Genomic DNA, 13911 nt, shown 5'->3' with positions numbered 1-13911 from the left:
ATTGGAATACGATCCTTCCTCAGCATGAGTATACATGCTGCACTCTTAGCCTCTCCTAAATCAAATCAATCTCATGAAGAAGTGGATTTCCCTCGAAATGACTCGCTGCCAAGCGAACCAAGAGGAGCCGAGAAAGAGGTCGAAGAGGTAAAATGGACTGCCAAAAATATGTCCCAGCCAAGAGGTATGAATGACGTGACTTCATCAAATGAGCGTCGACCTACATATATCGGTTATATCAAAACTCCCGCGGATGCGATTTTACTGTTGGCTGCTTGCGATCTACCGGATAATGTGGCAAATCCAAAACTGGGTCCTCCCCCTCGCCGTATATCACGTCGTCTGCTTGATGACGAACGTGCCGCGTTTATTCGTTCCGGTGCTATTTTTGTATGGGATGAACGCGAAGCTGGCATGCGACGCTGGACAGATGGTCGTTGCTGGAGTGCAAGTCGCGTCAGTGGATGCTTTCTAACCTATCGTGAACTGGAGATGAGAAAAAAGACTTCGGATAGTCTTGGTAAGGATGCACCACGAAGCAATTTGTACAAGTCTGATGGACTCGTAAAGCAATCCTTCAGTATTCGAACCTCGTCGAACCGCAAACTTCATGTGATTTCGTATTATAATAAGGACGATATCAAGATGGGATACTTGCAGCGTGTTAGCAAGGACCCAAGAATCATGGGTACCGGACCAGATTCTTGGAATGTGCAAATCGACGAAAATGAATACGGAGAGCTACTCAGTCGTGAAGCAAGTTATGTTACTAAACGTTTAATGAGCCCCCAGGTTCCTGCAGAAATGCCAATGGAAAAAGTGCCCGTTAAACGAAGAGCTTCAGAGAAAGAAGCCCTGATCGTGAGTGAGCGTGATATGCCGCCTAGTCCTGAATTTTCTCGGGCGCATTACCCTCCTCGCCTGACATACCCACCACCTTCAGACTATCATTATGGACGACCGCATCTTGCACATACATACTTGGATGAGAGCAGCAAAAGATGTCGTTATGAGAAACCTTCTTTGTCCTCTCATTCCTATTACCATGTACCTAGGGGATGGATCTCTCCGTATGACACACCCTTATGCTTATCACCCGTCACGCCACCGACAATGGACTCGAAGAATTTTTTTGCCAATGTGCATAATACGCACTGCCCTCCTGTTTCTTATGTGAACAGGGCGGATCGCTTCATTGATAGGCCTATTCTGCCTGCGATCCAAAGCAGTGTTCCGCGAGCGTCTGAAGCAGAACGAGGGACATTAGAGGCTTTGGCTAGTCTTCGTGCTGATACCAAAGTACCACCTGTATCGACGCTGGATCGTTCGGCTAATTACCATCTAACCATGCCGTCCTTCCCTGCATCGCGACTGCGCGCACGGCCTGCCCCTGCACCGGTGGCAGACCGTCATACCCTTCAAAAAACAAGTGTTCCCTTGCATGTTGGAAATGCATTAATATAGCTACACACAATTTTGATACATGAAATTCATCTTTACACATAATCGTGGCGCATGAGTTGCCAATCCCCAAACACAGATTCTGCTACCCGAGGGGGGGACTTGGAAAAGTCTCACTGCACCAATCCGTCTTCTCCAGCCGGCCTAGGAAATCGAACCCAATACTGACACGGTGGCACCAAAATCTGATTAGTAATCGTAGAATTGGGTCTGCGCTAAACAAACACCGAGCGCGAAGCGCGCGCACACATCGGCCCTTGGGCTCGTGTGGAATTTTCAACACAAATTGTTATTGTCGACCCAGACGATACTTTACGGATAGCTTGGTCACTCATCCTCATCTGACCATGTCGCTTAGGCAACACATCCAGCAAGAATTTATGTCAGAATATCGTCCCGTTTATAACGACGCACACACAGTCTATTACCCGCCCCAAGAAAAAAAACGTAGGTACAAGCCTGGCACGGTGGCACTGCGTGAGATCCGCAAGTACCAGCGATCAACAGATTTATTGATATCCAAGCTTCCGTTTGCGCGTGTCGTTCGCGAAGTTGCGGATGAATTTATTGAGGCGAACTACGATTCGAGCGCTAGCGCAGTTGGTCTGCGTTGGCAGAGCTCAGCAATCCTTGCGTTACAGGAGGCTACAGAGGCCTACTTGGTACATTTATTCGAAGATGCGAACTTGTGTGCCATTCATGCAAAGCGCGTCACCATCATGCAACGCGACATTCAGCTGGCTCGGCGCATACGCGGTGTATGGGGCGGTATCGGGTAAATGGTACAAGTCTCTATGGAGATGGACCTTGTTACGAAAGCAGGCGTGGCTTCTTACGTTGCACCCAACTTTCAAGTGAACGCCAGAAGAATGCCACCAGTTGCTTGTCTGTGTGCCGCTTGGTTCGGTCCACCTGTATTATAGTTAATGATTGTGATAACGCACCTGTAAATGTGTCACGTTCCATTCTTTGGCTTGTGATGTGGATACTTCGTTGTTCCATCGAATGTACACGCCCATAGCTGATGGTTAGTGCATGCAACATACCATTACGGAATAAGTCTCGGGGATCAGTCCAACGATACGATTTAAACTGCCAAGCTTGCCCGGTAGTAAATACAGCAATCACACGGCTCCAGGGATCTTGATCACTGCCTGGAAGTCCATTACCAAGTCTGTTAACTGCATCTGCATTGTCGACCACCAGAATACGGCGAGAGAGTGTGCCTGACCCCGCAGAGGTGACATTCTCATCGGCCGATGGCGCCCGGATCGTCACGACCAATTCGGGGATGCCACCAGCCTGTTGCCTTGCTTCTTCAGGATGGATGAAGATGCCATCCTGTAAAAGCGCTTTCACATTGAACATATTGACAAGTGCCGTGGGTGAGTTGGACAAGAGGATGATGGGATCCTGTGCACGGGACTTGCGAGCGCCGTGACCTGCAGGTTTGGACGAAGCAGTGCGTGACGAAGACGTCACTTTGGATGGTACGGCAGAGCGGCGCTTCGCTTCTTCAATTCTTGGCCGAACTATAGTACGGAGTGCCAAAAGGTCAGAAGAGGCACGCATGCCTGGTACACCGTCTTCCATTTCTTCCATCAATTTGCCTCGCAAGGCATCGTCGCGATCCAGAAGCACGATTTCATATTTTGAGCGGATGCGACGCACAAACTCAGCGTCCTGTGGATCTGGAACATAAACACGCTTAGGCTTGGAGGCAGGCACATGTTCTACCTGTGCGTCCGCCTCGCCCTGGGTCTTAGTAGCGGAGGCTTCGTCCAGAGCATCAGATGATGGAACGATACCTTCCCAGGAATCGCGCTTTCCCAATAAGTAGTCCAGTACAGCCGACCGTTCCAGTGCTGGAAGTGGCACGATCTCTGCTAGTGTGGCATTCCGAAGGTATGCACCAGCACGTTCTTCGCGCTGCTGAATCGCAAAAACGAGGGCTGCAAGTGGGACGAATGCATCGGGTTCCGTCTCAGGTGAGGGCGCTCTTCCATCACTATTGCGCGTATCACGAGAACGGAGCACACGTGTGACTGAGACAGCAGGAAGCACAGTATCTGGGGAGCCTTGGGCATATTGCATGGAGGACGTATCAATATGCGAGAGCACAATAGAAGTAGCTTGCTTCACGATCTCAGTCACAGCGCCACTTGCATCATGCAGATGCACATACTTCAATGGGTCATTTTCACCCGCTATGACGGCTGTGCGAAGGCACAGCAAGGGGTCTAATCCGCGTTCCCCAGACTGCATCGAAGCACTGGGAAAAAAAGACGGAACGCGGTCTGGTGGAGAGAAGCGAGCAACCGAAATTCGTAAAAACACAACTATGGTACTAGTAACGTAGACGGAAAAGAGCCTATGGTTGAACGCCTGCAGCAGGCAACAGAGCACGAGGTGATAGGCGCACCACTGCGCTCACGACAAGTTGACGCATGACCCGGATAAATACGCGCAGTATCTCAAGCACGAGATAAGAGCCTTTCTGGGACTTACGCGACACTCGGTTGAGCCGCAGGCGTATCAAAAATGGGCCATGATGGGCCACACACCGTTTGTCCAGCAAGCAAACAGTGCAAAAGAGGATAGCACTGCTGCCATTCGATTCAGGAGCACAAAGCTCTCCGTATGTTGCCACTGATAAAGCTTCTGGAGCGGGACGGAGTCAGGCGGGTATTGCGACAAAAACCGAACACCGCGGTGATCTTCACCAAAGACGTGCGGCTCTTGCGTAATCATATGTGGGACTTGGGTTGTCTGTTGGACACGCCGCTGCAGAAACTGGCTGTGTGCATGCATAGACAACGCGAAAGGCGGGCCATATGGATGAAGCCCGGCACGGTACGATATAAAGGAGGGTGGTGACCAGGGTGAGAGGAGCACGCCATGATCGTCGATGCACCAGCTACCAAGCAACCAAAGCCAAGGCATACCTAGAAATCCGAACCAGTACAGACGGACGGCGTCAGGATCCGGCGTGCTCTTTTCTGCAGGGGGATGTAAAACAGAGAAGGGCACACGAGTGTGTGGACCAGACGGAGACAAGCTGTCCGTACTCTCATCTTCATTTTCACTGCATTCACGCAGCGGAGGCGATCCTTCGAGGCCGTATCTCTCGGCCAGATGCAGGGGGCGCAGACGAGACGCATTTTGCTGGGGCGTTTGTGTTGGCATATCCCGCGACAAGGGATGCGAGAAAGATACACCTAGTCCATGCATTTCACCTGGTGATACAGGCCGGCCGTCATCATGCACAGCATGCATGGATACGAGCGAGTCCTCCTCTAGCTCTTCGCCAAAGTACTTCGACACAAGTTGTAGAGAGCGCAGTGGCGGTGAGTGGGGCTTGGCAATAGGAATAGCAAAATTGTCCACTGAATCATCAGGGCCAAGCTCTGATTCTTCGTTCTCGCTCCTCGTTGCGGTATTTGGCGATTCTTGTGTATCAAATGCATACATCAGACCCGGGAACCATCGATCTAACCCTCCGTGCACAGAGGGTGAAGCGTGTTCATCGCTTGAAAAGGACCTTGAATGACTGCGTCGAATAATATCATCCGTTATTCCATAAGTCCGCAACCTTTGTGATCGCCTTTGTGTAGTCGGTGACTTGGTCAGCGAGGGGGATGTGGTCGGTATAGACTGCAAGAGGGGAGACATGTCGAATGGATCATGCATTGGGTGAAAATGGTGAGCCTGAGATGTTTCCGTCGACGATGTAGTCGTAGCAACTGATTCAGACAACAAAGGAGAGTTACTAGATGGTGGCGAGCTTGGAGACATGGAGTGACCGAGGGCATATGATTCATAGCGATCGCAGCGTGGCAGAGAATATACGTTTGTATCGCGGTGCAAAGTTGGTACGCGCAAGCTGCTGTTGGCCTTGATTGTATCTACAGGTGTAAAACCGTACAAAGGACCGGCGACAGGATATCGGTGAGACCAGAATGGATCTGAACGTAGCTCTGGTGAGCTCCAGTCCATGCTGAGCGCATAATTCGCTTCATTGGACTTTGTGTGGTGTGACATGGATCGCTTCTGATGAACTGTTCCACTTTCACGGATGTAACCTAAGCCAGAGATCCGACGGCCATTCTTTCCTGTTGGAGGCTCATGTATATTCGACATGGTAGCCGGCATCGAATGCCGCGGCTCGTATCGTTCCATCCCCCCCGACGGTTGACCCGACATTGGGGCTGCAACAAGCTAACAGGTGAGCTGAAATGACACGTCCTTTACCAGCAATAAAGTGGGGATTGCTTGGCAAAAGATCTTGGTTGGGGTGGGTGTTGGTAAATTGTAGAGTTGTTGACGTGCATGCAGCAGCACACTTATTTTCGCCAACCAGTTGCACGTGAGGAACGTGTTGGTCCCACACGTACCCGATAGGCCTTAAATTTCGGTTATAGACACGCTCTATGGTTCGACATAGCAGAGACAGAGTACATCTCTATACTGTTGTTCCAGGCTCTTCTATAGAGGCTCAGTTTATATAGTGGTACGAACATACTGTGCCTAATTCGATTTCGCACATCCATGACAAGCATGTAATCGTACTTGTTAAGCACGTCATTCCCTTGTCCACGTGACTTGGGTCAGTTATAAGATGCGCACGGCCCGTCATTATGACGTCACCAACGCCACCATCATCATGCCAGGACTTGCCATTTCTCAAGACTACTATGCCCCTCGCCCCGAAGAGCTGCTGCCAGCAGGTGCAGTGTCTGACAAGGTGGCGCAGGATATCGGCAAACCAGTGCCGCTGCTGCTCCAATCCACGACCGTCCCGAGTGGCAACAAGACAATTACTCTGAAGAACCGGGCGATCGTGTCGCCTATGTGCATGTATTCCTCTCGTGATGGATTCCCTACGCCATTCCATCTGGTGCATTACGGACAATTTGCATTGCATGGTGCAGGTGCCATCGTCGTCGAGGCTACGGGTGTGACGCCAGAAGGCCGAATCTCGGATCGCGACATGGGCATGTACAAGGAGGAACATGTTGACGCACATGCCTCTCTTGTGTCCACCGTGAAGAGTTTGGCGGCAGGTGTGAAGATTGGTATTCAGCTTGCGCATGCCGGCCGTAAAGCATCAACTTGGGCAATGTACGATCAAAAGGCCTGGACGGAGCCCTTCTTGTCGACCTCTGAGGGTGGTTGGGAAGACTCCGTGATCGCTCCATCGGCTATTCCTTTCGGTGAGGGACACATTATGCCTAAGGAGATGACTCTTCAACAAATCCGTGACGTTGAGGATGACTTTGTGCGTGCTGCGGACCGTGCGTTCCGTGCCGGCTATGACTTTGTGATGATTCACTCGGCACACGGTTACTTGATCAGCTCATTCAACTCTCCTCTTACTAACAAGCGTACGGATGAGTATGGAGGATCGTTCGAGAACCGCACGCGCCTTCTGCAGAACATCGTGCACCGTATTCGTTCCCAGTTCCCAGACAAGGGTGTCTGGGTTCGTCTGAACGGTACAGATGGTGTGGAAGATGGCAAGGAGGAGAGCTGGACGGATGAATCCACTCGGGCCCTTGCTCCGCTTCTCGAGCAGAACGGTGTTGATGTGCTTGACATTAGCAGCCGAGGCACCGTCGGATACGCTAAGGTTAAGATGACGCCTGGATATCAGGTCCCTGCCGCCATCGCAGCCAAGTCCTCCGGACTGAAGCGTATGCTGGTGAGCGCTGTGGGAACGATGCATGGTGGTACACAGGAAGAACCAGACAAGTATGGCCTGTTTGCTGAGAAGAGCTTGCAGGAGGGCAGTGTTGACTTGGTCAGTTTGGGACGTGTCATGCTTCACAACCCTGGCTGGGTTAAGGATGCTGCCCAAAACCTGATGGGTGCGGATGTTGTGTGTGCCTTGCAGTATGACTACACGCTTCCTTCTCTCAGGCGTCGTTAGTTTTGCCATAGGTGGAATAGTGTTATGTGCCACGTGGTAGTTTCCCGAATTTGACCGCAGTCCTTTGGGTTTGAGCATTAACGTTTCTTTCCCTACCGAATCATCATGTTGGACCCCATCGTGTACAAGAAGTATGTGGCGGAATTGGTCGACACTTTGATTTAGCTCTATGTGCGGCGTTTTTGTGTGATGTACAGACAATGTGCTTGTGGCTGGTCATTGTGTCACCTTTTAATATCGTCTAGTAAAATGAATACTAACTCGTACCAGCAACAACCTTCTCCAGCGTCAACGTCTCTTGCAGGCTGACCCTCGCCCTGTGTACCAGCGTATGCCCCGCTCAGGCCTCTACATGGGTATTTTCCAGTTTGTGTTCTGGACTGGCCTGCTTGGAACAAGCATCGGTTTCTACAACATGGCTATGGTATGTATTGGTTTTTGTGCGTCCTGAGGGGATTTTGGATACTAACGCGCTCTGTAGGGCAACAAGCGCCAGTAAATGTATCTTGAGCTTTGATTTGTCTGCTCTTTTAGTGGGCTCACTTTCTAATAGAGTGTGGTACCTGCCTATTGTGTCACCGGTCTTATGAATTGTATGCCTTGACTTAGCACACCTTTTTGTAGAAACGCCGTGTGTTATCAGGAATTGTTGCGAACTGACTGACTATGGATTAGGCGTTGAGATAAGGGGCGAGGGTGCGTTGTTGCCGAGCCATCGTTGATGCTGAATCCTGACGCTTCGCTGTGATTCTGTGCATATGTGCTTGTGTACTATGACAGGTTGTCTGCTATATCAGTGATTCCCACCGTGAGAACGGCGGGTGAGGTCCTGCCTATAGATTCATTCTCGCGTGTGAGTAGAGCTAGTCCCGAAAATGGACCTATTTTACGTTAAGTAATGTTCGAAAATTTACAAATGCGCGCGTCTATGGCTACAATGGAGGGAAACATCAGAGCTCACTCTCGGACGCGAAAACGACCGAATCGTCATCAGTCATCTCTCCCGTCGAGTCAGTCAATTCATACTCTGTACTCGGTGGCGTATCAATACCTGCTACAGCATGCTGTAGCATCCCGAGCGTCAAGGGTCCAGGTCCCTCATTGCCAGCAGTCATTACACTCGCTGCACTCGCCGTTGTGCTTGCAGAGCTATTCCGTCGATGGAGCGGTCGTCGCATCGTAAGACGACGCGTCGGCACACTGCGCAACAGAGGATTCGGATGCAAAATCCACGTCATTCGGCTCATGTCACCATTCGGACTAAGAACGTCACGGGAAAAACTCGGGCATTGGAATGTGCGCGCCACACAGTGCACAGCCAAGCGCGAAAACGCATCATCCACTTGCCAGAGCAATGAGGCAGGGGCCCGTCGCAACTCAACGACAGTGCGATCGCGATCATCCACATTATACACAAAAATCTTACGCCCTGAGGTCAAGGAGTCATGCGTAGGGACGTGCACGGTCTGCCGAAGCCATTGCAGAATTTCGCGTTCTACCGCAAAAATGAGGCTTTCGGCAAAGGTAGATCCACATGGCAAAGGCGCGGTATAGTCAAGCAACGCCTGTGTCTCAAGAGCATGCATATAAGCCTGCATGGATTCTGCACAGCCCAATCGAGCACGAAGGAAGTCTTGCGCATCTCGCAAACTCAATGTGAATTGCCCTTTTATCGCCGAATCTAGCTCAAAGAGGGACGCCTTTTGTGCTGGCATCGATGCATCTTCAACACAGCCATACGCTTTGCTCAAAGTCTCCAACGTACTGTCTGAAAACGTGGAATGCACGGGATTTTGATCGGGAAAGTAATCTGACGGCGAAGGACGTACTGCATGTGGGTTTGAGGCAAAGCGCCCATTTTCGCTACGCCTTTCGCGACGCTTGCTCATGAATCTACCCTGTGCTTCACCCACTGAGTTCCGAATGAATCCATCGCGAGTCTGTCGTGCCGCGGGTGACGCAGCCATACGACTCATTCTTGGATTACGAAGGATAGCAGGCATGCTCATGGGAACTGGACCATCATGCACGGAGGTAGTGGATGGGGTGAAAGTGCGTGAATCTCGTCGATCAACGGTCAAGTCGGACACTGTATGCGACATACGGTCCGATTCTGGCTCGATTTCTGGCGCCAAGGTTGGAACTGACATGAACTAAAATTTTTTATCAGCCACAACTGTATCCACCACCCAAATTAAGTCATACCACGTGCATGAGTCTACAATGAATAAATATTTGCATCAGAGGGACCTTGGGCTGTCTGAGAGCCATCCATATTACAGCTGTGTGAAGATACCAGGGCATGTCGACTACCGAGGGAATGCCCAGGTGACAAGAAGGGGAAGACATAGAAAATCAAGGACAAAAGAAGGTACAAGTAGGAGAAGTAGATCGAAAGAACACGCAACTCATGCCTTTTTACCTCGAAATGACAAAGCTGTCACCTGAAGAGTTGCGCGTCATGCCCGGAGCAAAGCCAGCCTGCACTGCCTCTTTTTGATCCTGCGGCGATGGCGTACGCGAGTTGTCAAACATACGCGAGTTCGTGCGGGACTGGACGGAACTATCATAATCCATGCCCAAAGAAGGGTCCTTTGCGTCCCAATTCGCATGGCGCGAACCCACACTGAATTCGAGGTCTTCTTTCGTGATGGAATCCCAGAACTTGTACATCATCATGACGGCGAACAGCGTGCACAGTGTACCGAAGAAAGTACCATCAATATAGTGCTTTACATTCTCACAAATTTGGTTGTTGAAGCCGTACTGAAGGATGAGTCCAGCCACAAATGATAGGCAGCCAAGTGCGATATCGTTAATTGGCCAGAGTTCGTCCAGTGTGCGTATGACCAGGATAACTTGCGATACCACATATATGAGGACCATGATGATGGGGAACACGAATTCAAAAAACCACAAACCACCTTGATCTTCGATACCGCCCAAGAATGTCTTGGCCGACACGGCAAACGAGATGACCCAAATTACGATAGAGCTGATGCACAGCATCAGGAGCGAAACCAATGTACCATCTTCAGCAAATTGGAATCCAACAAAACCAATAAGCATCAACGCCCAGAAAAGGGCTGTTTTAAGTCCAATGTATATAGCCGTGAACCACAAATAAGCTTTGATATGCGTGGGAATGACAGCAGAGTCAAGAAACATCACGAGAAACTCAGAAACGCCGTATGTATACAGGAAAACCAACATCTCTTTTCTTCCAACGGCTGTATATTTAGAATGAACGTGCCAGAGCATAATAGCCGTCATAATAATGGCAGCCATATGAATCAAGCAGGTGGCCGGCTCAAAAATGATGGTATTGTTGATATCAATGTTGCGAGCATAGCACTGCGGAGCTTTTCCAATCCCGTCTGGTCCCAGAAGAGGACATGACACCATCGCTATTACATTGCATACACCATCATAATTTCCAAAAGAGAAACTCTCATTCATGGTGTTCGATGACCTCTTCAGGGGTGAAGGACTCAATGGTGCCGGACGGCTTTTCGCACCTCATGTCCCATGCTTGTCCACGAGCGGCATATAACATGCCCTACCAGGCCACCTATCTACGTTTCTCTGAGGTATGATGACATCAGCACGCATGCCATGGCCATTGAAGCTCGACCGGCCTGGACCTACTGGGTAGTCGGTCAGGTCCATTTGATGGCTCTACGGGGAAATTGGCATTCACATGCTATCTCAGGCAGCCGGGTACTGCACGCGACTTTCTAAAGACCGCAAATTCTCTTCTTTTGCGAGAAGCTCCTGGCGCTTTTCCAAAATTTCGCGCTGGATGCGAAGTTCTACCTCCCGCAGCTTTTCTTCTTCACGACGCAACTGGTCCTCCTTCAGGCGAACACTCTGGTTGACGAGGTCCTCACTCTGAAGCGATGCGTCCGGGGCATAATCCGCAGGCATGCCACGAGAGAGCCTCTCCGTACGGTAGTTTTCGTACAGAAAGTCGTGTGTGATCTCCTTAAGGTCATTGAGGTGGGTGCCAAAGAGGGCGTTCCTTAGACGAAGGAAGTCACAATGCTCCGGGTTGTACACTTCTACCGCACCCCATGGGTAGGCGCGGCCTAGGGTGAGGTGACCATCAGGCGTCGAAACATTCTCCTCGGAGCATACGACGGCAAACGGTAGCAACGAACGCAGCTCGCTGTTCTCCGCAATTGTGTCGGGATGGTCTTCTTCCACATCATATGGGAAGTTATAGATCGGAATACCATAGTATTCAATGTCTTCCATGACCCGCTTGCGGAAATCGAAGAGCTCGCTTGGCGTCATAGTGTCCGATTTGCCAATAACGGGAATCACATTCACACGGGGGCTCAAACGCCTCATGAATTCAATGTCCATTTCACGCAGTGAATGGCCCGTGGGTGCAATAAAGTACACGAGTGCATGCACACGGTTGTCACGGAAGCGAGGATTACGGCGGATACGCGACTCTTCTGAAAGAATGTCATCATACTGGCGCTCAATGAAACCCAGGATCTCGTTAAACATGTACTCGTTGTCAATACTGTCGCCGAAGCCAGGCGTGTCAACAATCGTGAGGCCAATGCGGAGACCCTCGGATTCAACCTCCAAGTTGACAGGCTGAATCTGCAGACCAAGCTCTACATTAGCCGTCTGGGCGTTGTCGGCGTCCTTGTGTTCAATCACATTTTGCTCGCACAGTGTGTTGACGAATGTTGTCTTACCTGGTAATTTGTCAGTATAATGTCGCAGACAACTTCCCTCACGTACCTGTGCCACTTGCACCAACCACCATAAGGCAGAAAGACACTCCTTTCTTGGCTGGACGACGTCGCGACTCCATCATGTTGTGCCTAGTGTCCGATTCGTGCGTAGATAGCCTCGTCCACCTGTCCCACGGGCGACGGACGCGACCATTCACGTGCATCACGTGTCACCCACGTGACAGCCGTGCGCCGTGCAGGCTGGGTGCATGAGTGCCAAGCGGCGCCGAGTCATAAAGTGTGGGACAAGGAAGCGATCCTGGTCAGTTCGCCTTTCCACACTATGACCAACGCAACTCAGGCATTCACGCGGTCAAGCCAGTACTTCTCTGCAGCTGATGCGCCGCTTGCACAGCCAAGTGATCCAGTCATTCCGCCGGACGGTTCTCGGAGACGTTCCATGTCCAACGGCATGCTGCAGCAGCACGCACGTGTCCTGCAACAATTCAATGCTGATTCGATCAAGATCCTCTTGCTTGAGAATGTTAGCCAAGGCGCGGTAAAGATACTCCGTGAACAAGGATTCGAAGTGGATTTCTACACAGGTGCATGGTCGGAAGATGAGCTTGTCGAAAAGATTGGCGGATACCATGCAATTGGCATCCGCTCTAAGACGCGCCTCACACAACGCGTGTTTGATGCGGCGCACCAGCTTCTTGTTGTCGGCTGCTTCTGTATCGGAACAAATCAAGTGGACCTCAGCGCGGCGACTAAGAACGGCGTGGCTGTCTTTAACTCGCCTTTTGCCAACTCGCGTTCAGTCGCTGAGCTTGTTATAGCCGAAATGGTGTGTCTTTCGCGCCAGCTCACGGACCGTGCCCAGGAGATGCGGCAGGGTACTTGGAATAAAGTGTCAAAGCGGTGCTTCGAGCTCCGTGGCAAGCTTCTTGGCATTGTGGGATACGGTCACATTGGCTCGCAACTCTCTGTCCTTGCCGAGTCTATGGGCATGCAGGTAATTTATCACGATGTCGTGCCTCTTATGCCCTTGGGTAGTGCGCGCCAGGCAGATTCGCTCGAAGAGCTTCTTAGTGAAGCCGACTTTGTGAGCATCCATGTGCCGGAACTGCCTGAGACACGCGGCATGATCGGCGAACGGGAGCTTTCGCTCATGAAACCGGGCGCCTACCTCATCAACAATGCACGCGGCACCGTGGTGCAAATTCCTGCATTGGTTGAGGCCCTCAAGTCGCAACACATTGGCGGTTGTGCGCTCGACGTCTACCCACGTGAGCCGGCTAAGAACGGTGTCAATGCCTTCAACAATGACCTGAATGAATGGGCGTCGGAACTTCAGAGCCAAGCCAATGTCATCATGACACCCCACATTGGTGGCAGCACCGAGGAGGCTCAGCGAGCTATTGGTGTGGAGGTGAGCAATGCGCTGTGCCGCTATCTCAACTTTGGTGTGAGTACGGGCGCCGTCAACTTCCCCGAGGTGAATCTCCGCCCCATCACGGAACAGGAGGTCCGCTCAATTCGCTTGTGCTACGTGCACCACAACCAGCCTGGTGCGCTTTTAGCCGTCAACGAGATTATTGGTTCACACAATGTGGACAAGCAGATCACAGACTCACTAAAAGATATCGCTTACCTGCTCGCTGACATCAGTGATGTGTCCGAGTCTGATATCCAGGATATCCACATGCGTCTGAGCAAGACCCCTGCTAGTATCTTGGTACGTGGACCCTGCCCTGACCCAGACTCGTCTTCTCTATTAAACCTCCACTCTCTGTCGACGCCGATATGTTCGGCCGATGGTCATAG

General features: G+C 51.1%; 10 protein-coding genes across 10 annotated transcripts; 5 read left to right on the top strand and 5 right to left on the bottom strand.

Moving 5' to 3' along the window:
* Nucleotides 1–24: 24 nt before the first annotated feature.
* On the top strand, nt 25–1464 carry MRET_2979 (GTI1/PAC2 family transcription factor; the record flags this gene model as incomplete). Its single annotated transcript, XM_027629606.1, has 1 exon — nt 25–1464. The coding sequence occupies one exon, from the start codon at nt 25–27 to the stop codon at nt 1462–1464; it is 1440 nt and encodes a 479-aa protein (XP_027485638.1).
* A 344-nt stretch (nt 1465–1808) lies between these two features.
* MRET_2978 (histone H3-like centromeric protein A) lies at nt 1809–2240 on the top strand (the record flags this gene model as incomplete). The annotated part of the gene is made up of 1 exon (XM_027629605.1): nt 1809–2240. One exon carries the CDS (start codon nt 1809–1811, stop codon nt 2238–2240), a length of 432 nt encoding a protein of 143 aa, XP_027485639.1.
* A 31-nt stretch (nt 2241–2271) lies between these two features.
* MRET_2977 (parafibromin) lies at nt 2272–3726 on the bottom strand (the record flags this gene model as incomplete). The annotated part of the gene is made up of 3 exons (XM_027629604.1): nt 2272–2373; nt 2406–2482; nt 2508–3726. The coding sequence occupies 3 exons, from the start codon at nt 3724–3726 to the stop codon at nt 2272–2274; spliced, it is 1398 nt and encodes a 465-aa protein (XP_027485640.1).
* Nucleotides 3727–3996: 270 nt separating this feature from the next.
* Nucleotides 3997–5664, bottom strand: MRET_2976 (uncharacterized protein; the record flags this gene model as incomplete). Its single annotated transcript, XM_027629603.1, has 1 exon — nt 3997–5664. One exon carries the CDS (start codon nt 5662–5664, stop codon nt 3997–3999), a length of 1668 nt encoding a protein of 555 aa, XP_027485641.1.
* A 460-nt stretch (nt 5665–6124) lies between these two features.
* MRET_2975 (NADH-dependent flavin oxidoreductase) lies at nt 6125–7390 on the top strand (the record flags this gene model as incomplete). The annotated part of the gene is made up of 1 exon (XM_027629602.1): nt 6125–7390. One exon carries the CDS (start codon nt 6125–6127, stop codon nt 7388–7390), a length of 1266 nt encoding a protein of 421 aa, XP_027485642.1.
* Nucleotides 7391–7495: 105 nt separating this feature from the next.
* MRET_2974 (uncharacterized protein) lies at nt 7496–7889 on the top strand (the record flags this gene model as incomplete). Its single annotated transcript, XM_027629601.1, has 3 exons — nt 7496–7521; nt 7661–7814; nt 7872–7889. 3 exons carry the CDS (start codon nt 7496–7498, stop codon nt 7887–7889), a joined length of 198 nt encoding a protein of 65 aa, XP_027485643.1.
* A 451-nt stretch (nt 7890–8340) lies between these two features.
* MRET_2973 (uncharacterized protein) lies at nt 8341–9492 on the bottom strand (the record flags this gene model as incomplete). The annotated part of the gene is made up of 1 exon (XM_027629600.1): nt 8341–9492. One exon carries the CDS (start codon nt 9490–9492, stop codon nt 8341–8343), a length of 1152 nt encoding a protein of 383 aa, XP_027485678.1.
* A 316-nt stretch (nt 9493–9808) lies between these two features.
* Nucleotides 9809–10849, bottom strand: MRET_2972 (chaperone; the record flags this gene model as incomplete). Its single annotated transcript, XM_027629599.1, has 1 exon — nt 9809–10849. The coding sequence occupies one exon, from the start codon at nt 10847–10849 to the stop codon at nt 9809–9811; it is 1041 nt and encodes a 346-aa protein (XP_027485644.1).
* Nucleotides 10850–11098: 249 nt separating this feature from the next.
* MRET_2971 (cell division control protein 11) lies at nt 11099–12227 on the bottom strand (the record flags this gene model as incomplete). The annotated part of the gene is made up of 2 exons (XM_027629598.1): nt 11099–12105; nt 12152–12227. 2 exons carry the CDS (start codon nt 12225–12227, stop codon nt 11099–11101), a joined length of 1083 nt encoding a protein of 360 aa, XP_027485645.1.
* Nucleotides 12228–12427: 200 nt separating this feature from the next.
* MRET_2970 (D-3-phosphoglycerate dehydrogenase/2-oxoglutarate reductase) lies at nt 12428–13865 on the top strand (the record flags this gene model as incomplete). Its single annotated transcript, XM_027629597.1, has 2 exons — nt 12428–13822; nt 13848–13865. 2 exons carry the CDS (start codon nt 12428–12430, stop codon nt 13863–13865), a joined length of 1413 nt encoding a protein of 470 aa, XP_027485646.1.
* Between the last annotated feature and the right edge of the window lie 46 nt (nt 13866–13911).

The sequence above is a fragment of the Malassezia restricta genome, chromosome V (genome assembly GCF_003290485.1).
Source record: "Malassezia restricta chromosome V, complete sequence".
Classification (NCBI taxonomy): domain Eukaryota; kingdom Fungi; phylum Basidiomycota; class Malasseziomycetes; order Malasseziales; family Malasseziaceae; genus Malassezia; species Malassezia restricta.
Note: the sequence above shows the minus strand (reverse complement) of the source record. Positions and strands in the feature narration are given on the sequence as shown.